The following is a 26,055-nucleotide window of genomic DNA, read 5'->3' on the forward strand; positions in this document are numbered from 1 at the left end:
AGAATCATTAATCCACTGAATACAGTCAATAGCTAATACTTTCATTGATTGATTTGCACTCAACAAAGATGTATTCGCAGATGACGAAAAAATAAATTTAATAAAAGTTTGCTTTTTGCGACGATTTTTTAAGAGTACAATTTAAAAAATTTTTGACTGTAATTTTGGATATAATGTTCAGAGATATTACAATCATACAATCTTTCGAAAATTCCCCGAAACCCGGACAATTGAGTGTTCATAAATACAGAGCGTGACCGGAAGAAATGAAATATGTAATCAAATACGTCATGTAATACTCTCAGTTATTAAAAGAGATGTGAAGAATTAGAGCGGATCAACAACGTTGTACTTTGCGTTAATCTTTATGTTTGAATTTTTTACCAACAGAAAAATTAAAAATCCCGTGCATGAGATTCCATTTCTTTCCATCTCCCTTGTTCGAAGAATTTGAAAAAGTATTATTATGAAAAATGTATCCTTTTCAATGTCGTTCTGCTTATTTTTTTAGACAATAATAAAATTTAATGAAACCTTCAGAATAAAAGAATTATATTCATCTTCTGGTTCACATTTTTTCTGGAATCCCCTCGATGGAAGAAATGTTCCGGAAAAATCCTATCGCTAGCACGCAAGAAAAGGTCCAAAGTGACGGCCATTGAGGTTGTCCGTTTCTATATGAGAATTTTCACCGAATCCCCAGAAATTTTCACAGAAATTCTAGATATTTCATCGCATCTGCGCTACACTTTTCTGAAAAATTTCTCTTCTTGTGTAAAAATACGTAAGGAATATCAGACAATTGCAAGAATTATCACGTATTTTCTCTTACAGGTAATTCTCCAACCAATTTCAATAAAATTTTGCGTCCCGTGCATATGCACCTCAACCCCTATATTCAAGGAAATCGTTAAAAAATGTCGTGGAACGTAAATTCCCTCGGGATAAACACATAAAAACCAAGTTATAATACTGGGAAAAGTAGAGACGAAGATTTTTCATAGACTCTGTTATTTTTTACGATGTCAACTGCCAACAGCAGAGCATCCCTCCAGAATTCCTAATGCCTCCACTCACAACCTTACAACATTGAAAGTCAGCCAAGTCCCCAGGAAAAATCATAGCAACGATCAGTCTTCACCACAAGAACCTCGTCTACGATCTCAATGTAAAAATTTCAAAACATGAAAATAGTTTTAAACCTTTGAAATTCCATTAACTTTATGACAGACTACGTCATTCCACTTCCAACCTGGAGTTATTTAAACACATAAAGTTATTTATGTGTGGGTGAGAGCATATGGAATATTTATGGACCAAATGGATTGAATTAATTTGAGACTATTTGCAAATGGAATTTCCACTCATGCCTTCGTGAGTACACTCGTGAAGAGAGCCGCCTTTCTGAATCCCCAGCCTTCTCCCACCCCTTCAAATTTTTCACAGCATGTTAAAGAGCCCTCTGCCCAGGACATGTGGCTTGATACTGGATACCAAAAGGAATTCGTTCGTGAACGAAACCCGAATACATGCGGCTAAAAAATGATAGCACAAGTCATGCAATGGTAAAGGATCGATTTCCAGAATAATTTCATTTCGTTTTATATCGAACCAATGACTAATGCAATGATAACACTCGACTGAGTTGAAAATGCGACAGTATTAACTCAGTCAAATAAGAAATGAATTGTCCAGGATAGAAGAAAATTGTGTGTTGCCAAACTAGCAGTAAGTAGAGAAATGTAATTAATAATTTAAATAATTTTAAAATGGTTTTCGTTATTGTCCCTGTGCAAATGTTCTTTCACATGATCTTCAATTGTATGATTATTCCACTAGTATATATTCAATGATTACTACAAAATTTCCTTTGGGTTTAAACACTATCATGAAATAAATCTATTTTCAAACTCTATTTTCATTTTTCGTTTATAATCCTTTCCACAGTGATATTTATCTTTGATGTTTCCAGAAATGCGTAAATATAGAAGACACCAAATCAACCAAGAAAATTTATTCCAGATTAAACCCATTCTTCAGCAATGACTCTACGCGATCATTTTCTGTAGCATATGAAAGAACCTTCTGCTAGTGACATACGAACTGATACTGGATACTAAAAGGAATTCTCTGGTGCACGTAACCCTGACACACGGTTTTCCGAGTTTAGTAAAGAGTCAGGGGGATGAGAGTTTATTGTAAAGTTTGTCAGGGTAACCACTAGACGGCGACATCTGCTTGTAACGTTATCAGTGCTATCTGGGCTTTGGACTTGACTTTTCATCCGTCGCTAAACTACCCCCAAACTATTGGACTTGTTAAGCCACCGAGAGACGAGGAGTCTCACTATCACCCTTGTTACTCGCCCTTGTATTTGCGTTAAATCCACTGCGTCAACAAAGTTTTATCATTGGGAGAAGAAAGCTGGATAATCATTTATACTTGAGAAGGGGATTAAATTAAGTGGATAATGAAATTAAACTAGACGGTTGATTAAATAATTCAGTTGAGGGAAGAGAGCGGGACTTTACGACGAGTAGTAAAGCAGTTTTATAAAGTTACTCGAGTGATAAAATGACTGTTGGGTAATGAAAATCTAATTTTCCGCATTGGGTAGGATCTCAAGGGGAATATTATCAACGGGAAAATGTATTATCCAGTGGTTCAAATTCGTCCCGGTAATCTTATCAGTGGGTACAGCAGACCCCTAGCGGGGTCGGTCTTTGTACCCTTATCACTGAAATTTTCATCCCTCCTGCTGTACCGACTGCTGCACCCCTGATGTGTAGCGCTATCTGGAAAGATCCAGTGCGCATGCGCGAACCGTTTCGATCGAAAAAGTGAGTAGAGGGTAAAAATTATTCTCGCATTTTCCGTCCTTGTTCAATATGAGGGATAGCAGTGGCTAAGGAGACATTGATCACTCGATGTAATGAAAATTCTTTGCATTCTATCTTTCCCGGGAGATTGTAAAAACTTTAATTTGGAACAATTTTCCATCTCCATTCTAGGTATAGAGTACAATAGAGGAAATTGTAAGTGGAAAAGTTGATACTTTCGTCAAATTGAAAATTTCATGAAATATTAATCAGTTTTAAATTTCCAAGGGAAATCATTCTCTTGTCAGCATTAAAAATTCAGTACTGTTCAAAGCCACGAGTTGAAATTTCCTCAGTTAAGACTAGTGGAATATTACAGGGAAAAAAAAGAAAGGAATTGGAGGAGGAAATTTGATTAGACATTTTAAAGGTGATTAAATTGGAATATCAAATAGTAAATTTCAACTCTCAACGGTATTGCAACTCGATGAATAACCACCTACAGATGTTCTCTATCTCGATTCCCCACTGATATTATTTTTAAATAATGAGGCAGATAAATCAATGACTATTATCTAGGTGATCCCATTGGAATAAGCTCGCAAGCTATGTGAAACGCTCGAGGCGAGTGCTCTATCGATCGTTTTCCACCGGTGTTTGGTGCTATAGAGCGAGAAAGAGAAAGTGGCTAGCGGTGGTCTAGATTGCCTCGTGTGCAATTCCAATTGTTGGATAGCTATTCTTCACTTCACTTGCACCGTTAATAAAGTGAAGAAAATCATTTTCTACGTAACAATTAAAACAATCAGAAGGGGTATTACGTTTTTATGAGTCTGGGGATGTTATTAAATTGAATAATTACTGGGTGGAATATAGAGTGCAACGTATGCAGGGAAAATTGCTTTATGAATGCCGGATATTTAAAAAGTGGATAGACTCTCTCGCTCGTTTTACACGGAATAACGTTTCATTAATAATTAGATCCGATTTCATTTGAGAAATTCAATCTCTTTCGAATGTCAATAAATACCCCACAATTTGTAGGTACTATTGGTGAAATTATTAAAGACCAAATTACAGGGAATGGTTTGTCAGCAGACCCTCAGTTTTTTTTCAATGCGTGTACTTGGTACTCGCGTTTCCGTAATTCAAATTACATGAATTATCGTTATGAATGGCATGCAAAAAATAAATAGCAGTATGCACTTACCTTTAGTTGATGCTGAGGTCTCCTGAGTGCCCCTTGATCCCTTCTGCTTCCCAGCCTATCAGCCTCAGCCTCCAATCCCTCCATTGAAGACTCAGCTTCACTCAGCCAAGCTAAGAACTTGTCCAATGAGCGATCGAAATTGTGGAGCGAATTCATCGCTGAGTGCAAAAGCTTTCCACGGTTTATGATACTGCAAAACAATGGGATCATCCATTTTATACGTTATCCATGGGAGGAGTAGGAATGAGATATGCTTTTCAGGGTGTCCCCCATAGCATTTTGTTTATTTAATTCGAATTATTTTTATTTTCAGAGAAAAATTTTATTTGCATCGTTTACCTGGTGTTCAAGTTGTTATAGCGTTGATTGATTGTTTCAGTCATTTTTTTAACACGTGTTGTATCATCCTGCTGGTACACGGCTATTAGTTTTTGTGTTAATTGATTGAACAGCTCGATTTGATGCTTGTATTGATGGAGTTCAGCGTGATAGGACTGCAGAAAAAATAACATAAATTGTTAAATGGTATCGGCAGATTGGTGAATCAATGCATGAGTTTATTGACTGAAAAATATACCTTCTGCTCTCTGAGTTGTGCCTCAAGAACATCAGCCGTGTGCCCCACAGATCGCATTCTCGTAAGTCTCAGCTCCATTCGATCGATCCACACTTCCACTTCATTTCTCTTTGCCTCGTATCTCTGACTGTCACCGAGCATAGCATCCAATTGCGTCTTTCGCTGCATAACTTTTGAATTTGTCTCGTCCCAATGCTCACGCAGCTTTGTAACTGTAATAATATCAAGAGAATAATTTGCATATGATATAAAATGCAAACTCGTACCACATCATTTCACCATTCTCAATGTTAAATATTCCTTCAGCATTTCGTGTGTTTTTTTACTGTTAGCCTCAGCTGCAAGAATTAATAAGGGAAAATTTAATTTTGCCAAGCGAGTTTAAAAAAAATCTGCATATTCAGAATAAACGCCTGGTAAAATTCTACTGAAAATAATTAAAGTTTTAAGAGAGTGCAGGGAGGCCAAAGGTGGGTGCTCGGGTTGTTAGTAAGGGGAGAATCGAGAACAAAGACGTCGCCACTTTTTTTTTTGGTACATCAAATGGATCACACAATGGCACTCGGAAGAAAAACTATTTTCTACCTTTGAGACAAAAACGAATGTGGGATAAACCTCGAGCACATCTTCCATCGAAGAGAATGGATTCTACAATAGAGAGAATCGAAATTATATAGCATTGTCTCATGGACGATATCAATTAAGAAATCTTTCGAAGAGATATTTGAAGAACTTGAGAATTTCGTTACCACACAAAGACAAAAATTTACTAATGTCATTTACTACGTTACAAAAGGCTGTATGAACATAATCTGCAAAGCATGAAATCGGAAGGATTTGAACTCTCTCAAATAATGTTGACCCAGCTTTGCAGGACATGTTTTTGGTGCACACGACCTTTTGCCGTAAATGCTTTTTTAATTGTGAAATAATAAAAAGAAAAAGTATCTTTTCACTGTTTCTATGCTTTTCACTCCTTTAGTACTCAGTTCGTCGTATAAAAGAAACAATTTTGCGAAAATTATCAAATTTTCTTCTATTAACTCCGTTTGCCTGAAGTACATGTGTACTCTAATTTGCTCACTGAGCCTATATATTAGCAGTTAACGCAAAGTATACAATATAATAGTCATAAAAAAAAATTCCTCTATGGTTCAACAGTTCTCGTTTTAAGAAAACGTTTTCCATCATGAGAACAGAAAATGCTCCAGTATCGCGATAGAAATTTTGGCATCACCCTATCCCCAGTGTTCAGGTTAACCATCTTATTCACTCATGAATAACCACCAATAGAATTTTCAACATCATACGTCAACAAACTCCACTAACTAACTCACATTACCCGTAAGAGTTGGTGTTATCTTTAGGGCCAGTATTAGGGAGTCTAATGCATTCAGAAATGGCGCACGCGTCTTGGTAATGCAGGAAGAAAGGTAGTATGGCTTAAGGGTATGTAGCATAACTTCTGTATTTCCGTACTTGGCTTCAAGCCGGAAGTAAAGTGGCTGATGTATCACGCTCCCGGGTAGAAGGGGAGAAGGAGACCAGTAAACGAGATGAATGATGGGACACAGTTGGAATGGAGAAGATCAAGTACGACTGCTCCTGCTTTTATCTGGCTTTAAACTCAGGTGTCTCTAAAGCTCCAACTTGAATACAAACAAAACCGGCTTAGATTATTGAACTAGAGAACGAACTAACCGGCTGATTGCTATAAATAGCGGATAGGATATATGCAGTACATATCGTTCTATTTGAGTGACGATTCACTCGTGTATTGAATACTCTACAGCTGTCTATTTCATATATATCAATAGATGGAATGGACGGATTAACCTGTTGTTGATGACTCTTCTCGCTTTTTCTAATAATGCAACGAGTTAATGCTGATGGAGTCTCATCAACAGTTCAACGATCTCGTTGGCGCACAGAAAATCCTTTCCAGTGCACTGAAATAAATGGCGTGAGTTCTAAAGTTTTCAAAATATCCAAAATAATTTTTTTTTCGCGGAAATTTTTCGGTCAAAGAATGATTGAAATATCGAGACAAGAAAAACAGTTTTCACCAATAGGTGAAAATGTAATATTCGTCATGGAACGTAAAGCACCAAATGGAGCCTCATAAAACGTTCTAGTAGTCATTTAACAACACTTGGCCATAATCTGGTGCATTACGTCTTTATGATGAACATAGCTATTTCTCGCCGTAATTCTTCAGGTGACAGATCAGATTTGAATGAATTCCCATAAACACTTTCCACTGGCAACACGTAGAATTTTCAGTGGACGAGAGTGACTATCGCGTGACTCTATGACAGACAGTATCACCATGCGAAAGACCAAATCGATCTAGTTTCTATCGTGATCATTCCACTCGGTTGGCCATTCAAAGGGCTGGGATTGCGCATCGTCCACTCCTCCATTATATTCGACATCAATGCCATGCATACTGTTGCACGCAAACACTGCTTTATCCGGAGATTAGTGCAATTGATCACGTGTCACTCGTCCATTAGGACAAATTAATTTCTCTGATTGTACGACACTTATTCATTTATTGCATTTTTTTCCCCACCCACCACAATTATCCTTGAATTTGGTGATATTTTCATCGCCGAATAGGAGCTAACGGAAATCGATGGCAGAGATAACATGTCACTAGCAGAGAAGGAACTCTGTAACACTCAGACTTCATGAAAACATACCGAATTCCCGACTAAACCTCGTTCACAAAAGTTTGTTGGATGTGGAAGGACGAATTCACCAACTAGTGGTGGAGAACTTGTTGACTGCAGACAACTCCTCTTCATATATTTCAGTTGCATTGATTTCCAAAGCCAACTGGAGTCAGTGTACTCGGATTATTCAACCGGTAACAAAAGGAAAGAGCGAGAGAGAGAGAGAGAAAAGAAGAGAGGAGGTGGGCAAATAAACCATTAAAAAATGAGAATACCATTGCAATTTTGTTATTGACTCGGTCAATTTTTTTTTTTTCACCTGTCGTACCACAGAGCGATCGACCCGCGGAGTTCAGGGAATCATTCAAGGGGTCGAGGGAGTAATTTGGTATTGAGCTTAGCACGCAACGTTAAGCACGAGTTTCACACTCGTTATTATGGTAACACAATGTTGACGGCGTGTGCATCTTGCTGTGCAGTAAAGTATATTTGATAAAATTGTGCATGATGCATTGAGGTGATATTGGCCGGTGGATTTTTAATATATATATATTTTTTTTTTCATGGTTGTTTATGTGGCAATCTTCATGCCTGACATACCCTGATGGGGTGGATAGTCAGTTCGCCTCCTGTCATCAATTTCTCGTTGTTCAGCCGGATATGACGGAGGAACGTCCGAGGTATGTCGGTGAATAGCCACTGTAACTTCGTCTGTAGATACATCTCTGCGGTGTCGAACAGCGTGTAGTGATTCTCGTGACAATACCATTCTCGTGTTGTATGATGCCCGAGTTGGTGAGAGACGGGGATTGTACTGCATACTGTGCAGCAACATTTCTGCGTAATTGCAGAAGCATTTCGATACTTTTTGAATTTATAGGTTTTCGCGATTACGTTCCATGTTGGGGTGGAACATGATGGGAATATGATGTTAGTGAATCATTGAGTACTCACTCTAGTAATAGTTTGATAGTAGAGTGGTATAATGGCTCGAGTAGATTCAGGACTCAACTCAGTTTTTGATGAATGTCTTCGATTTTAATGGGGGTAGCAAAATGAATGAAATTACGCTTTTTTTGTCATTCAATCCCCTTTACATTCAGCTATTTACATTGAAAGCTGGGGTATATTTAAAATCTAGTTGACCTGCTTTACCTCGTTGCTAGTGAGTTTTTAGGAGAGTGATTTTAGAGGAGGCAGTATGAAAAGGAAGTTGATTCAATGTGAGGGAAGGAATAATAATAGTTCGCATGTCCTACAGATTCAATAAAATCTTCAATTTTTTAGCAGGAAAGTAAGAATTTTAAGACACTTGATTTCTCAATGAAATAATTCTGTAACTGACAATGGACAAGATCTTATTGGTTGTCCACAGAATTGTGAAAATATTCTCTCCACTTGTAAATAAAAAAATTGCTCTCCACCCTTGGAGGACCACGTAATGTGTACAATGGTCGATGGAATTTATGTTGATACAGCAAAGTGTAAGGGATATTTGCAGTAGAAATGGATAGAATTTACATTCAAGAAAATATCGCTACAGAAATGTTCGGAAAATATTCTTTCTTCTGGAACTTTCAAAGCTCGTAAAAATATGCATACGAGTTCCTCAAAGTTGTGGTATCAACAAAAATACGAAAAAAAAATTAACTTATAACTTAATGGAAACCTGGGAGTAGTACTACTCAGGAAGGTAAAGCTATGGGAATACTGTGAGTAATTTTATCCCATCAGAAACTCAAGTTTAGTCTAACATTTCCCATAAAGAGATTCCCACAGACTCTATCCAATTTCCAAACACAAAATTTATTCCATCACATTTGATTTCCTCGGGTGACATATTGAGTACAACGGTTGGAGATATCTATGTTGATGGGGCAAACTGAATGGGACATTCGTGGAAGAAACGGGTAAAATTTATACGCGTGGAAAAATCATCCCCTTTGAAAAAAACAATTGGCAATATCTGAAATTGAAGACGAGAGCTCAAGTCGGATGGATTTGAGTTCTCGGATGGATAAAAACAATCACCTTTTGGGTGGAATTTTTTAAAAGCCGTTTTGCAAAAAAAAACTACATGAAACTTATTACATGAAACAAAAAATACAGGAGAAAGTATGTGATTAGTCACGTAAAGAATAGAAAAAGAATAAAAGTCCGGTAAAGTCTCGGCTCAAAAAAGTAAAACCAGGAAAGGACTGACATACCAGCTCACAAACTCAAGTTTGGTTCAACTTTCCCTCCGGTGGTAGAGGGTAATCTATGTTCAACCAGAAGGTTCATATGAAGTAGACTTAACTCGAAGTGTGACATGTCAGATGCAATAAACGAAATAATTCGTGCTAATTCAGCGGATTGAATGGAATATTAAGAAGAAAAAGAAATGGAATTTCGATTTCGGTAGAATTGCATTTGAAATATTTGGAAAATAGAGCGTCTTCCAGAACTTTCAGGCTTCGGAAGCATGCCCTAAACTTCCTCCAAACTTGTGATACAAAATAAAACAAAAAAGCAATCACGATACAGCAGGGGCCTGTGGAAATGAGTCGGACATACAAAGCGAGGAAAAGACTGTTCGTAATTCGGTTTCAGATATTGGAGTTGGATCCAACTTTCCCTGAGAAGATAAAGGAGATTTCCAAATTGAAAATCAAGGTGACATTAGCAGATTATAATTCTTGAACAATGAACGAAAAATATTAGCGACGATCAAGTAAATTACGATATCTCTATAGGAGAAACGAGTGAAATCTATATGTTAATATTCAGGTAAAAATCACGATGGAAATATTTGGAAAGTATCTTCTTGAAAAGTTTCCCAGTTTCGAGACATGGAGTCGAGTTTCTCTAAACTTGTAACATGAACTAAAAAATATGAAAAAAATCACCATACGGTGGAAACCTGTGGGCAATACTATTCAGGTATATGATATTATGAGCAGATTGTGCGCACTTCTATCTGGCAAACTCAAGTTTCCTAACTTTACTCATAAAAATAAAATGTCTACTAACTTTTAAGACCGAAAATTTACAAAGGACGAAAGAATTCATGTTAATTGAGTAAATTGAATGCGATATTCGCAGGAGGAACGGGTGCAATTTATATTCAAGTCAAATTCACTATTAAAGTATTTGGAAAATGTGGTTTCTCCTGAAACTTTTAGGGTTTCCAAGCATGCATGAAAGTTGCTCCAAACTTGTAATGGTAGCGAAGATTTTTGTAAAAGTGCGATATGGTGGGAACCTGAGAGGAATTTTAGTCAAGAATATAGAGCCGGATGAAAGCGGTGATAAAATCTATCTCAAATACTAGTTTTGTCCAGAATTCATCCAAAAAACAAATAAACTAATCAATTTATAAACCGAAAACATATACGACTGAGACTTAATGTTGGACGGAGACTACAGATATCGACTAGAAGGAAAGGATTCATGATAATCAATGAAATCGCTGGAAAAGAGAGAATTGCGTCTGTAAAAAAAATATCTATTAAAATGTTTAAAGAACGGCTTCTGTGATAGTTCCGCAATTTCGAGACATGCAATCGAGTTCCTCCGAACGTGTTGTATGAAGAGAAATAACTAGAGAAAAAATCAGGATACGTCGGAAGCCCGTGGGCAATATTGCTCAGGAATATAAAGCCAGGAGAAGACTGAGTAGTTCTATCTCACAGTCTCAAGTTGAGTCCAACTTTCTCCGTAAAAGTAAATGGTATAGCTCGTCTTTTTCGTACGAGTGGGTAAAAGCTCTATCGGTCTCGCAAGTGGTAGAAAGGTGCCGAAAAAATGAAAAAGAAAGCCCCCGCCCACCCCAACCCTTAAAAAGAACAAATATCTTCCTTCTCAGCTCGAGCGCCGCCAATTTCCCATGCATAACCGGTAGCTGCACATTTTTTTTTGAATTTTCCCTCTGTACACGAAAAATCGCCTCATGAATTATGCCAGACTTGGTGCATTCAGGGCTCTTGCCCCCCCCCTCCCACCCTCCCCCTACCTTGATGCAATGCTGCTGTTGCGGTGGGTGGCCGATGGGGTGAAATTCCGGCTGCAGCGTGGGGTGTAGATGATTGTGGTGTGGGATGAGCGAGACCAGCTGGACCAAGGGGATTAATGAAGCCGTGAACGAAATTACCGTGATGTGGACTACTATGAAGTGGACGAGGTGGTACCATTCCTGGTAGTGGTATACCCCGTGTCTGTACCTCAAGGGATACTGAGATACCGTCAGTTGATACAATGTGTGACGGTATTGCTACACCAGTCACATGCCCAGTATTTCTTCTCTGTTGCGACATGATTTTCCAAACTGCTGTTTGGCTATTCCCCGAGCTACTTTCAACACTCAAACTAAACCAGTTGGGCTTCTTCTTCCAGGATCGTTATATCCGTTATAGTTGAGGTATTTGAGACACTTTTTACGATATGTGAAATCCTCTCAAATTCTCCAATCACTTATTCTTTATCGACAACTTGGAAAATTACTCTCATGGATATTAAATTATACCCTGACCTCCAGTAATTTTCACTCCTAAACCCTTTCACAAGAAACACGTGGGGTGTTTTGTAGCACAGAGTGTACTCAACTCAATACATTGTATACATCTCAATTTTACAACGCTGTGCATACTTGCTTCGTACCATCATCAGCTTTAGGATTTTATGGAATGGTTCATTGTCATAGGGGGGGAAAACGAAAATCCACCGGCTTAGAGAGACCTTTTCCTTTGATCAGTTATCTGCACAGGGCTTTTAGCACGAGGGTCCATTCCTCCTCACGAGACAACACATTCACCTGACAATTTGAATCCACTAGACAAAGTACTGTCTGAACATTCCAAATATAATTGAATTATGGTCTACTTTCCTCGTAATAACTTCATATCTTCATAATTTTGCAAAGCTTTGGCTAAACTTCAAACACGCCTGAAGGTTTGATGAATCCATGTACTTCCTTAATGGAAAACACACTCGTGCTTTTCTTCAAAGTGACATATCCCAGTGTATGATACACCACAACAAGAGCCGTCTGCGACAGGGAGCGGTCGCGCGTACACTGGAAACCACGCCGTCACCCACAACGCCGCACCCTCAGGTTCTCCACCCTCCACCCCCTATCCACCATCACTGCCGTCGACTCACCCCCTCCACCCCTTCTCCTCTTTCTATTTTCCACCTCCTTCGCATCCCTCACCACCCCTTCCAACGTACCTTGGCTCTCGCAGATAGTCTACTACCCGTACTTCAAACCACCACCGGTGTAGGCTCCGCAGGTAGCTAGTAGTTGTCTACCCCCTCTCCACCATTCTCCACCCTATTTTTACTACCATCACACACTGACGCACGTCATATGCTCTGTGTTAACCAACTGTGTCAGTGTACAATGTATATATCTGTTATTCCGAAAGTCAGTTATAAAGGTCAGACTCACGAGATTCCATTGATTTTTTTTTTTTTCATCTTTTTTTTCTGGTCCACCCCCTATTTCAGGGCAGAAGGGGGTTTTAATAGCATCAGCCGGAGCAACAGGAGATCTGTACTAGATTCCACTCTCATCGGTTTATTGATTATTTGTTGATGGTAGATAGAGTCTAATGGAATTTTGATCATCCAGCGACAACATTATCGGACGATGTCATCGAATAGTGATACTCAAGGATGCTCCATCAATGGGGAAAGTGCTAATGGGTCCTCGACAAATCCCAATCCATCGCTGAGCACGACTTGCATTGTGCATTGAGAGTGACCGTCAGAGCGTTTGATTCGATTATGTCCTCAGAACTTTGGCTCGATCGTTTTCCTATTATCAGCCTGGGGGAGAGGTGTTCATGGATTGGTGGATTATTAGGATTGTGGGGTTGGCGTTGGATCGGAGAAATGGGCCAATCAATTCTGCTAAATGACAGATGATTATTTTTAACTGATGAAACTGAAAGATTTTCACTTGAAGATATCACTGTATCTTTCACACACTTTTCCAATAAATTTGACATTTTTTTTTTACGTCTGTTATTCGTTAGGAATTTTAAAAAGTTTTACCGGAAGTTGAAGCGGAAATTTTTATCATAGCGAAATGAGAGAGGTATGAGATTAGTAAAACCGTAAAGAGAGTTACTAACGAGGTACCTCAACGTGTTAAAGCCCAGCCTAGTGTCTGAATCCAAATGATACACTAGTTTTGTAACAAGCATGAAGTTGTAACGAGCGGCGAGATAGTCCGTAAACGTTGGAAAATGGTAGATTCAGAGTAAATTTTGTATCTTGAAGTAAATAAAATGATTCGTTCGTGAGTCTTCTCTACAAAAAAAGATTCTCCTCAACACCTGCGATGAAATTTCAAACGTTTATACCTATAATATTTCCTGTATTTCAATGCCCAGTGGAAGTCAAACACTTTGAATAGAAGATATCTTCGAGTGTTTTACCTTAAACATTGTATCTTTGATACCTCCCCCTTGGTCGAATAACAGAAATATCGGAAAATGGAAAGCTACCTCAAGATCTCTGAAGATGACAAATTAAACAAAGCACTGGATTTAGTAGGGGAAAAGACCCTCTAGAGAAATATTTACACTGGTAGTGTCCCTCACTGATATATATCTGTATCTCCGAAACACTAGTAACGAAACAGCAGTTAAATCAATAGTGTAACAGGTGTTATCCATCCGAATTTCATTAGTCGATATGCATTTCAAATGATACCAAAACTTGGGTATTCATATTGCATCGTGTCATGAATGTCTAACCACTGGACACAGGAGTCCTAACAGAAAATGGAAAATATTTATTGCTCTGCTTCACAACAGTTTGACACTTACGTTTCCATAATCATCAACGTATTTTAATAACGTCCTTCAAACTACCTAGTCCTCCAACTACTGCTCCATGATAAATTGCACTTCAATTTAACCACCAAAAAAAAAGTCATATCGCCGAGGAGTTTTATTCACTGCCTGCATATTCACAATGGAAAATACCGAGTTTATTAAATTCCCTAGGATTTCAATGAACCGAGGAACGGCCTCGATTGTCAAGGATTATTGAATTTACTAGATCACAATATATAGTAACGGCTTGTATAACCCTTGTTCATGCATGGGTGGGTCTTGTAGACTTACGTATTCAATCTTACGCCATTTCAGTGCCAAACATTTTCCTACTTATCGGTATTTTATAGTGGTGTGCGTGAGCCAACACGCTTTCCTAATTGCATACTGAAACACCAAAGTACCATAACTTGTTTCCCCACTTACACATTTCGCGATCTTACTACTGCATAGGGTTAAGGTCATAGTTAAACTAAGGATAACTCGAACTACTCAAGACAACGAGATTAGACGATGGTCGGTTGATGTTAAACTGCATCATCACACCGTAACCACTTCCAGGGTAGTCTGTATCCATGAACAAACTATGAACATGAAGAAGGTCTACAGCGATACTTGACGCTGCTTTGTTCAACATTAATATCACAATAATGACTGTCTACAGCAGTATTATTCTAAAGAGAATAATAATCTTAATTAACGCAATTAACGATTATTTAAGAATAAGGTTTTGCTTATTTCTCCAACGGATACGGTTAATCCTATCATGCTACGTAGTAAATTGGAAGAATGATAGCGGCTCTGGAGTCCCTTCAATTCCACACTTCCGGGAAATAAATCAAATTTGAAGACATTTCACGTGTACCTTTAGAAAGCAGAATATCAAAGTTTAACAGATTCCGTAACATGAATGAATTAAAAGACAGTCGTTCCTTTCGAAGATTATTGAATTTACCAAGACACAATCTGGAGATTTGGTGGTATTATTCTGGAATGTGTACGTACTGGTCTTTTGAACTTCCGCATTAAATCTTAAGATCCTACGGAAACTATGTTTAACTTGAACGGCTCAACACAATGGAATTAGACGATGGTCAGTTGATGCTAAACTGCAGCATCGCACCGTAAACCACTTGGAAAATAGTCCATATCCATCAACTGATTATGTAGTAACTGTCCTCGGATACATGACGCTACTGTGTTTAATATTAATAGCGGAATAATGACTGTCTGTCAGAGTATTGAGCGAATTATTATGAAGAGGACGATGATCTTAATGAGAAGCGTCATTATATGTACTCAAAGCAACCAACTCCACTTTCAGATACTCTTTCGCTCATTATTTTAGCAGAAAAGACTAATCCCAGTATGTGAGACAGCAAAATGGAAAAATGAGAGTAGCTGTGAGGTTCACTTGAATCCATGAGACTCAGAAACTCGTAACATTCGAACTTCAGTTGAATATCTATAATGAGAAATACCGCGGTTTATCGAATTCCATGAGATATCGATGAACACAAGGAGCGCTTTGGTTGTCAAGGACTATTCCTGTTGCATTCACTAAAACTGCCTGGAGTTTCAATTTCATAACATTGGAATGTGTACTCGCAGATCTCACAGATTTGCACATTCAATCTCAAGACCGTAAGAAAACTATGGTTGATTTAGACAACTCGACACAATAATATTTGATGATATTCCAGCAATGCTGAACTACAGCATCGCATCATGACTTCCAAAGTTGCTTATATTCATAAACCGACAATGAAAATATTGTAACGCTTATCGCATATTCACCACAACATTGATCAATATCAATAGGAAAGTTATGTCTACGAAAATTATTATTATTCTGAAAAGAACAATAGCCTGAACGACAGGAATAATGATTTGATGCAATTAATGCCAACTTGTGGATAATGAACAGTTCATTTTTTTAAGCAGATATGGATATGCCATTATACGCTAGAACAAATGGTAAAAATGATATAACCTCCGAAATTGCCTTGATCCCATGTGGTAGTGAGTAACATGTGAATTTCAACGACCAAAATTGGAAGACATGGAAAACTCGTTGAACCCATTACTCGCAGAACGGATTTAACGACCACTAAAAATAATTACAGCCTCGTTAGATCGAATTCTGGAGAGTAAGGGCATATATGAAGCAGGCAGTAGTTTCGGAAAAATCTATAACTACCATCGTGTACTGCAACGTACAGAAAACGGAAAAATCAGAAAATTTTTCATAAGGAATTTCGAAAAAATTCTCGCAGTGAATCATAATCGAAATCGAAATACAACTGTCAGAGTAAATATCGTCATTCTATGGGTGAGTCTGTCGGCACAAAATCTAGCGAAAATCGCGTAGCAGAATCACAAAAAGTACACGAAGAGCACCGTGAAATGAATAGCGGTGTAAAAACTCTGTGACGGCATGGTAAAAATTCACTAACCGGGGCGTAAAATTTAGTCATGAAGTGATAAATACTAACGGGTCTTTCGTGGCTAGATGTTACCCAGCATCACTATGTAGAATTGTTTTTAAAGCATCCGGGTCCAACTACATTTCAGTTATTAAATTTTCGAATTAAATATGAAAAAAAAGCCTCCCATCGCTTGAAAAAATATTGCATTTCGATTTCTTGTGTGATTATCACCTTTTATCACTGAAGAAACTTCAAGTACCGCGGCGCAACGCGACAATAATACCCTGAACAATTTCTTGCTCCAAAAGAGCAGTAATTATATAGCGTGCGATATCAATACAATTCAGGAGCATTAGTTATTACCTCCAAGACATTTCCGCCTATTAATTACGCCTGGTGTACAAAGCACACCAGATATTCCGGGGTCTTAATCTCCGTATGTTATGCAAACACAGGAGGCAATCATTCAACTCAGCATTTTCCATCATTATAACTGAACAACTCAACTACAAAATTTCTGAACAGAGGTCTGCTCGGGCAATCGAGTGTAACTGATACAAACGTAGAAAACCAATATTCTCTAAGTGACTTACCCTTTCCGTGCAATTGTTGACGATTGGTATCAGCCCGGAGATTCTCAGCAGTGTGTACGAGCTCATCCAGCTGTGGTTTCTTCTGTTCCAGCTCTCGGAGAACATTCTGAAAAAAAAAAGACCGATTAATTTACTTTTCAATGACAATAATGGTTTAACTCTGTAAGAGAATTATTTCGCGAGAAGGGACGATGAAGTATTAAATATGACAAAGCAAGCATTTCCCTTTGTTTCAGCTTCCACAAGATATTTTATGAATTTTCAACAGATCTCCAATATACATGTCAAGTGGTACCATTGTATTCCAAGCATTTAATTCCCATCTATATACAGTATCAGTCAATTGCATTCATTTCAAATATTCTCGATTTTCTCAGTTTTCCACAATTCAACTCCTGGTACATTTGAGATTGCATAAATCATGACAAACTTTTTGGTGTAAATAATTATTACCACTCCCACAGTCGTATGTTCGCCTCATTTTATATTATAGCTGGTAAATGGCGGGTGCGATTTTCACACTTTAGAAAAAAAAATATCCCTCCACGGGTCTTTAAGCCACAAACCACAGCGCAGAAACACCTGGCAGGAACGTCGTGTATATCGTAAACCGGCCACAATATGCTCGATAAAATTATCCAACTCCACCCAAAGCCATTATATTAAAGAGGCCAACCCATTGTACCACGTTTGCATTATGATTCGTCTTAAAAAAACAATCTTTTCGTGCTACTTGAAAAACCTCGTCACTAGTTGACAAATGATTCGACTGACACACTTGTTATGCAGAATGAAGTGTCTGAAAAAGGGCACTGCAGCTTCAAGGGAAAACTTTTCCATTGGAATAGTGCTGTCGTGAGTACAAGACATACCCGTAATTAGTTTCAGAGCCAACTCTACGAGGACAAATTGGCCTGACGTGACACAACGACCCAACTTGCAGTCAATACCACGACAATCTGTCCAAAGTCCTCCACCAGAATTGCTCCCAATGTTCAACATTATCAGTTCGTCTTATGTTTTATTTTTTGTTCAATTACTTTCTCTATTTGTGTCATCAACTGGCCATTTCTGTAACTTCCAAAGGTGGAAAAATCGATCGACCCGCAATAAAAATGCAAAGAAGGAGCTAAAAAAAGATATGACTCTCATTTCAGTTCCCACCGTGTGGAATTCACAAACGAAATAACATCATGGTAGACTAAAATTTTTATAGCCCGTTCATTGTGGATGATAAAAAGGACAGAGAGAGGAAGAGAGGCGAACCTCTGAGAATCTTGCTATGATAAACGACCAAGAAAGTTGGTCGTACGGCAACAACTTTTTCAACTATGAAATATGCGCTCATAAGCGACGTGATGCATCTTACGGGGGCAATATCGTTCATTATTCGAGAACAGCGCCTCTTCCAGGGGTTCACGTCAGGTGACAAGAGTTCCCCCTGAAGAGTAAGATGAAACACAAGACTGAAAAGTACGAGGACGTTGAAGGGAGTGACCCAAGACAATACCCATTATTCAATAAAACTCTGAAGAGTATTGCGCTTCCAACACACATACATAACAACTCAGTTCCTGACAAACTCCCTAGTTATCGTCAATTTTTTCACATCATTTGTGTACATACTGCTAACTCAGCGTTTAATGATCATGGCAATTACAATGTATGTATTACGATGTACAATATCTGTATGTTTGTACGTTGTTTGGAATGGAGCCCGAGTAAACAACTTGGGGGATACCCGACTGGTCTAATCACTGTAGAAAAAAAAAATATTGGTGTTCCTGGGACACCAATCAGTGTATCAGGAATTCCAGACTGCTGTTGTCATAGAACAGTGGTGTTAAAAAATTACAGTGAACCATATGATGTCCTACATTAATCCGGTGTTAATTCATCTCCAATTATCGTACCAGGAAGTTCACACAGGTTTTTTTTTGTATTGCGATAGAACAATATCAACAGTATTTTGACTGTCCAGTAGATTTTTCTGTTACAATAACGTGCAATAACAAGTTCTCCCTAGGAGTGTTTCAGAGAACATCAAAGCTCCCCAACGTTTGGCATTTTTCTTCCCCCTCTGCTTTCTTGACTTACGCTAAAGCGAAGCTGCAATGTGCCGGTATAAAGGGGCGTTGCCGAGGTGCCAGGTTGTGCTCCGTTCGGATCCATTGTTGTAAATAGTCCACAGTTAACACTTAAATCCAATGAGATAGGTTTACCCACAAATACTCACAGAAAGGAAGCATTGATTTCTCCACAGTGAGGATAAAATAGATAGTCCAGGCTTTCTTGTGATAGGAAAAAATATCGTGTCTTAAATAGTCAATGATTAAGTATTCATCAGGTCATCAGTGCAATTGGAAACGAAAATTGCATAAGACCCTGGATAATTCAGTCAGTAAACCGGATGGTGGATGTACAGGCTTCTGATATAGTTCACTAAAGCCGATTTACAGCTAAACCCGCTTCAGCCAAAATACTGCGTCAAAGTGCGTGCATTACGGATGAAATCCGTCAGAACACTGACCGGCAGGAGAATAGCTAGTGGCATTCAAAGGCTGTAAACGCAGAGGGTGCCAGTCCCGAAACATCTCTCCACGCGCCTGTATATTCCATGGGGATTCAACCTCGACGTTGCCAGAAAATTCACACGGCGGAAGAGCAGGATATTCAGTGGAAGTTGTGAACAATGGTCGGTTTGAATCAGATATCCAAAGTTTGAGTAATTTTCTGTCATCAATGATATATATATTTGTATGAGATACTGTAGAATTGTCGTTCACCGAGGATCTTGGAGAATTGTTCAAGTAGACAGTTGGGTAAGCAATAACATTCAGAAGGTTGAGCTTGATAAATCCGACGTGTGTTCGCATCCTTCGCTACTTTCGCATCTAATTCGATGATGGGGGAAATTCCCACTCTGTACAGTGAATCTTCGGTGCGCAAACGCAGTTGAGACGATCGTTTTCATTGACACAATCAGAGAGGATGTCGAAAGTACCTTTATTTGTGATAAAAAAAAAAATTAAGGCTATTGATGATGTGAGGTAGAGCGCAATTCTGTGAATGATCTAAACTTCTTCATCTCTTGGGAGTTATGCACCGTTGAAGCATGATATGTTCCGTCTGACCAATGACGACTCACTCTACTAGCTCTTGTGGAGTGTATGTGGATAGTGGAATGTTGAAGGCAGTAGTTGTGATTTGTTTATCTAGGAATTCCGACAGATATCTGGATGTACTTTGATATTGCTCATCGATGTACATGAAATGACAGTGAAGTATTTACTTCGAAATCTACATACGGCTGATATCGATGATACTGTACTGAATCGACAACAATTAACATCTGACTGTACATAACTGTTGGAGAAATACACAGGGTACTATGATGATTTGCTTGCGTGCTACTGAAGCGTTCATACAAACCTCATATTACAGCTGGTGGGGAAAATTTGAATATCACCCCATGGCACTAGCTAACACGAGTACAGAAATTTACTGAGGGGGAAAGCAAGAAATTTTCCATTTACATAGTAATTCCATTTGTCAACTACAAATTTCTAACACCATTATTTTCTAACAATGTTCCATCGAAGTTGGTAAACACTGGGTACGAGTGATTATTGGGTGGGCTTTTTTTTTTTACACTGTTTGCACCTGGCCTGAGTGTAAGTTTGCATATTGTCGATGCTTTTCATGAGAAATGAGCAATTTTATGCTCACGCGCAGTGTAATGTGATAAAATTCACCGTAGGTGGGTAAATCGTACGTGTTTATATTGCCACTTGGGTGAACATATCCGTGGAAAATAGATATCTGGGTGTAGATTCTGAATAACGTTTGACGAAAAACAATTTTCCACATCTCATGGCTAACGGGTTCACTCCAATATTTTTGAAGCATGAAGAATATAAAATTCGAGAGGGAATAGAGTTGTATTTTCGAAAATTGTAGGTATATGACTTGGAGATTTTGTCCTATCATAGGATCGTTCAAATTTCCAGGAAATAAAAGTCGAGGAGATTTGTTTCAATTCGACTTTGAAGAGAAGTTAGGGGATTTTCCTCTTCTTTTCCTCAAAAATTCCAAAATCCATGATCAAGTTTCCTTTGAAATCTATACTTTGACGACTTTATTTCATTAATCCAATTCCACGTCATCCCCTCATAAGGAATATCGAACTCTCTTTGGTATTGAATTTTGCTTAGGTATCTATTTCAGCTCTCTGTTCAATTACTTCAAAGAACAATCGATTTTTTTTCCATTAGTCTGTTTAAAGATTCAACTGCATCTGGGGTTGACGTCACACATTTGCAGGCTCATTATTCGGAATTTTCGGAAAGACGGAATGAACATATTGGAAACAGTATCCCAATTTAGCAATACTCTCTCTTTCAAAAGTCAATTGAGACGCTGCAGTAAAATCCACACTGCAGTACCCTCCACACTGTAGTACTACACTGATACAGGAACTCTTTCCACTACTACCATCGATCCACAAAGTACTCTAAATATTTTCCACTTTTGGCTCTCGTGATACAGCTGACATGGATTTACATACCATCAGTTTACTTTGTACACAGTGATCCGTCATGCAAAATATCCAAAATACGAATACGTCACTGTTGAAAGGGCGAGAAAAGGATAGAGTAGTCTCCTGGTTTCGTAGTCTGCGGATACAGGCATCGAGAAATTGCACACGAATGCGTCGCGAGTTTCCGTCGGGCTTTTCTCGCTCTCGCTCTTCCTCTCTATCTTTTTCCTCAATTGGAAATCGATAGCCTCAGCAGTATCCCGCCACCTCGGAATTATTTTTGTATCCTCTTTTTTTTCTGTCTTCTTTGCCCGCCTGTAATCGCTTCGTTGACACAGTACCGTCGATAATGACGTCGAGTGAAATGTCACATAAAAAATATCGTCCTATCCCTTTGAATAGAGTTACAGAGGTAGAAAGTAGTCTATTATCAAAGACATCTGACAAGGAAATCTCTTCATTAAATAACAAATCGAATGTCATTGAATGTGGCATCGAATTCAAAATTACAACTGGGAAATGAGAGAAATTTCGCCAGGAAATAGACTCGTTTGTACTATAATTCCCCCGACTCATTGAATTGCAGGAGTAAAAAAAGGGTGTGAATGAGAGGTAGCTCTGCTAGTTGATAAAAAGTAGTAGCAAAGCTTGGAAATTCCCTAGGGACATATTCCAGTAACAACAATGAACACACACGAGAAATACTTGTAGCGCTGAGGAAGGCGTGGCATCGGTCATTGACCACTTAATGCCAATGTCAATGTCAGAGTCCTCCTGACCATCGACCCAAGTTCCTTCACCTCACCGGAGTTGCCCCATTGGCGCTGAGCAACAACGTCCAAGTTCACAATTATGTAGTTCCGGTTCTAGTGCATAGCGACATTATCGATAGTCTTCGTGGATAACTTTGGCTGTCGGTTGTGCCGACGTTCAACATACCGACGACGCAAAGCAACCCCCAGTATACCCCCAGGTAGCAATTTTATCGGTAACGAAAGTGTGTTAGTAAATATATCTTTGATTTTACCTTTTGCTTGTCAATGAGCTGGAGAATTTCGTCGACATCGCCGACAGATACACTTTGCTGGCGCAGCATCTCCTCTTCTAGAGTTAGCCAGTCGCGAATCTGCATGAAACAGGAAGTATAATAATGAGTATAATTTGATAGGAAAGTTAGCGAGACTGGGTAATTAAGGGGTTAATCAACGATCTTGTCGTAGTTCGGGTCAACAAGGAAAGGAGTGACGTTGAATATTTACAGTTTGATGGTACAGTGGAGTCGATAAATCGTGACAGATAAGTTTGGCATAGTACCAGGAAATGAAACCTCCGTCGTCCAGGCTGATATTTACCCCCAGGTTGTCTGTGTTAGAGATTCTCCCTCAATCTTTCGCACCCTCTTTACATCCGTTCCTACACAATCTCCAATACCAAATACTATCACTGAAAAGACCTCTTCAACCCCTCCAACTATTCCTGTTGCACATTGTAATACCGTCTTGATTAAGATGGTATTACTGGGGAGTAATCGTGACTCCCTAAATCCCACCATAAACATCAACTTGAAAAATCCGTAGGGCCAAAATTACATACAGTAAAATTATAGCACGGATTCGCTTACTCAGGAGTTATGTTTCTTGAAAGTAAAATCGATTCAGACTCCTTTTCTCAAGCTGTTTGAGCAGTGTACAGACAAAACACTGGCATTTCTATTACAATTCCCATGTGAATTGCACTCGGGGGAATTTACCTCGACAAATGCTTTGTACTTTATCGCTCTTCTTGTTTTTTTTTTTTCTGCACAGGCTCTTTTTTTTCCAGCCCGTGTTTCACCTGCATCACACGTTGAATTCTCGGTGAAGACTTGTTTCAATGTTGGAAAATACTTCACTGAGACAAACTCATTCGCAAATTGAGAAGATTGCAACACTTGGAGAAATTATGTGCTAGAATTGACTAAATAGGTTTACGCAAGCAGTTGGTATGGAACTTTCTGTCAAAATTTAAATTGTTTTTCATTGATGTTGCCGCTGGTATCACACGAATAGCTTTCACGTATTAACTTATTAAACCGTGAGAATTCTCCATTTAAATGAAACAAATGATTCATATAATTTTAACAGAAGTTTTATCGTGCATGAATGAATTATACACTTCGTCGAATTCAAATGTTTTCACCGAAATTAATGCATCAGTCTATTAATATCGAACAGAAATATCATTGAACTAAATAGAAGAATTTTTCATAGAATTCAGTTGAATTCAAATGCACTTTTTATTGGAATAAACATACGTTTCACTAAATATCCCAAACAAAGCCGATTCTTTTGAAATCCATAAAACCAATATCTCTATTGTTACTGTGCAAATTTGTACGATATCATCAGCCATATAATCCTCCCTCTGCACAATATATTCTCCAAATTTTATTATTTATTGAACTGAAGACCCTAATGCAATTCAATCGCAACTTGGCTGACTATTCCCTGATTGCTTCCCTTCCGATTGAATTTTATAATAAAACCGTTCGAGTATTCAACGTCACTTCTTCCATTCCTGACTCGGGAAATTTTATAAGGAAACGAAATAAAAGTTTGAAGGGGAAAGTTCAATTCGAATAAGAACCCGAGAAACTCCGATAATAGTTCAAAAGAAGAGGTCAAATTACAGAGTGCAATTTGATTGAATCAGTATTAATTTAAAAGATACGAGAATGCCTCTTGTCAAATCAAGTGTGAGGTTGGCAAAACTACTCTACTGATAATTTCATCGATCATTCCTACCAAATGAAACTTTTCAAATTCTAGAGACAAATTTTGATGGGATTTTGATAGAATTGTTATCACAAACATGAAGAGGGATAAATCATTTAACCAAAACTGGCTTTAGATTGACTTGTTATATCCCCGACCCACCATTGATAAAAAAAAACGCAAATACCTGAAGAACTGATTTGTCGAGACCAGCGACAAGGGTTGAAGCCGAGGTCGACACTGATGTCTCCTGGCTAGTATTGGCTGGTGGGATCGAGGCTGGTGAGACGACGGGAGTGACTACTTGGTCCCGTAAATCCGTCGGGCTCGCTCCAACATTTCTCTCCGTCTCTGCAATAAAACAATTGGAAAAGTTACTTTAAAATTACGTTACCAACATTTTATCCTTCATAAAAGAGAATAAAAAGACTCCTGAGTTTCCCTCAAACTTTCAAATATCACGACTAGTTTTTCTCAGTTACACTTTTCAGTCCTCAAGTGGTCTAAAAACTCCGAGTTAATTGCTTAAAAAAATGAGTGTTTAATGCTCAAATAAAAAATCTCTCCTCTTCTTTAGAGCAAAAAAAAAACGGTCTTGGCGAAATTCCGGAGGTTGTTGGTTCCCTCTTTAACAAGTAGATCCTTGTATTTTTATTTTGCACCACTGACTTATTTTTTTTTTCCATCTCCATTTTCTACTCTAATTTTTATCCCCAGCTGGCTGCATTCGTCAACGTAAACAAAACCCAGTGAGAGACATAACGGCCTGGCATTTGCTGACTGGGGCAGTCAAGTGTGTGCTCGTTTCTCATATTAAAAACAGACTAGGTCAGCAAATGCGTAAAATCTCCATAGTCGGAGGATTTTTGGAGAAATAACAGGCGTGGACGGTGACGAAACAGGGCGACACAAAGGATCTCTCAAATTAGGGAACAACTTGTGAAGAAAAAAAAAAACAAAAAAAGAAAGAATACTTTGTCTTTATCCTGGGGGAAAGTTTGCAATTATCGAAGCAACAGCTGTCGTCCGAAGGGGAGAACACGTTGAACCGGCTGGCATCCCCTCAGAGTACAACCCCCCAACTATGACAATTTCAAAATATTCAACTGCAATGTCACTCACAAGCACCGAAAAGTTTATATTGCTTTTTGGAGTCATTAGTTAATTTGGGAGAGGGACGGAAGGGGTAAACACTAGGTACATATCATTCATCAAACAAATTCACAGTTGAATTATTCATCAACTCTAGAGTGATGAATTTTCTGATGTGCAACTTGCTAAATTTCTCCCGAAATTTTCACCTGAAGTTTGTGTGAAAATATTATCACGGTAGAATATATTCACAAAACGTGAATACATTAGTTTCAGGTGTAACATCTTGACGGAGGGATGTGGTATAGTTGAGGGGATGTAGCAGGAGTTTCCGGGGAAGGCGCGCAGGAGGTTTTTAGTGCGATGTACTCAAGGGGAAATAAACTGTAGGAATATCTTGGAATGTCGGGGGTGTCAGGCGTCACAGGGAGGGATGGTGATTGGGGGCTGGGTCGGTACGTAATGTCTACGTAATCTATCTGACAGTAGTGGTAGTTAGTATAGTAAAGGGTATATCCTCATAATTTTTCACTGAATTTC

General features: G+C 38.5%; 1 protein-coding gene across 10 annotated transcripts in view; it reads right to left on the reverse strand.

Moving 5' to 3' along the window:
• The window catches only part of LOC135172594 (dystrophin, isoforms A/C/F/G/H-like), a 184,493-nt gene that overhangs the window by 107,833 nt on the left and 50,605 nt on the right, over window positions 1–26,055 (reverse strand). For 8 of the 10 annotated variants that reach the window (XM_064138745.1, XM_064138739.1, XM_064138742.1 and 5 more), the window contains 7 exons: window positions 24,611–24,774; window positions 22,698–22,796; window positions 17,131–17,236; window positions 7,885–8,121; window positions 4,607–4,818; window positions 4,369–4,523; window positions 4,030–4,219 (listed from right to left, as the gene is read on the reverse strand). In XM_064138745.1, coding sequence (XP_063994815.1) covers window positions 4,030–4,219; window positions 4,369–4,523; window positions 4,607–4,818; window positions 7,885–8,121; window positions 17,131–17,236; window positions 22,698–22,796; window positions 24,611–24,774 — 1,163 coding nt within the window. Of the gene's footprint in view, window positions 1–4,029; window positions 4,220–4,368; window positions 4,524–4,606; window positions 4,819–5,191; window positions 5,255–7,884; window positions 8,122–17,130; window positions 17,237–22,697; window positions 22,797–24,610; window positions 24,775–26,055 lie in introns of all 10 variants that reach the window. The other 2 variants (XM_064138743.1, XM_064138744.1) reach the window with 2 other exon arrangements.

Source organism: Diachasmimorpha longicaudata, chromosome 2, assembly GCF_034640455.1.
Source record: "Diachasmimorpha longicaudata isolate KC_UGA_2023 chromosome 2, iyDiaLong2, whole genome shotgun sequence".
Taxonomy (NCBI): domain Eukaryota; kingdom Metazoa; phylum Arthropoda; class Insecta; order Hymenoptera; family Braconidae; genus Diachasmimorpha; species Diachasmimorpha longicaudata.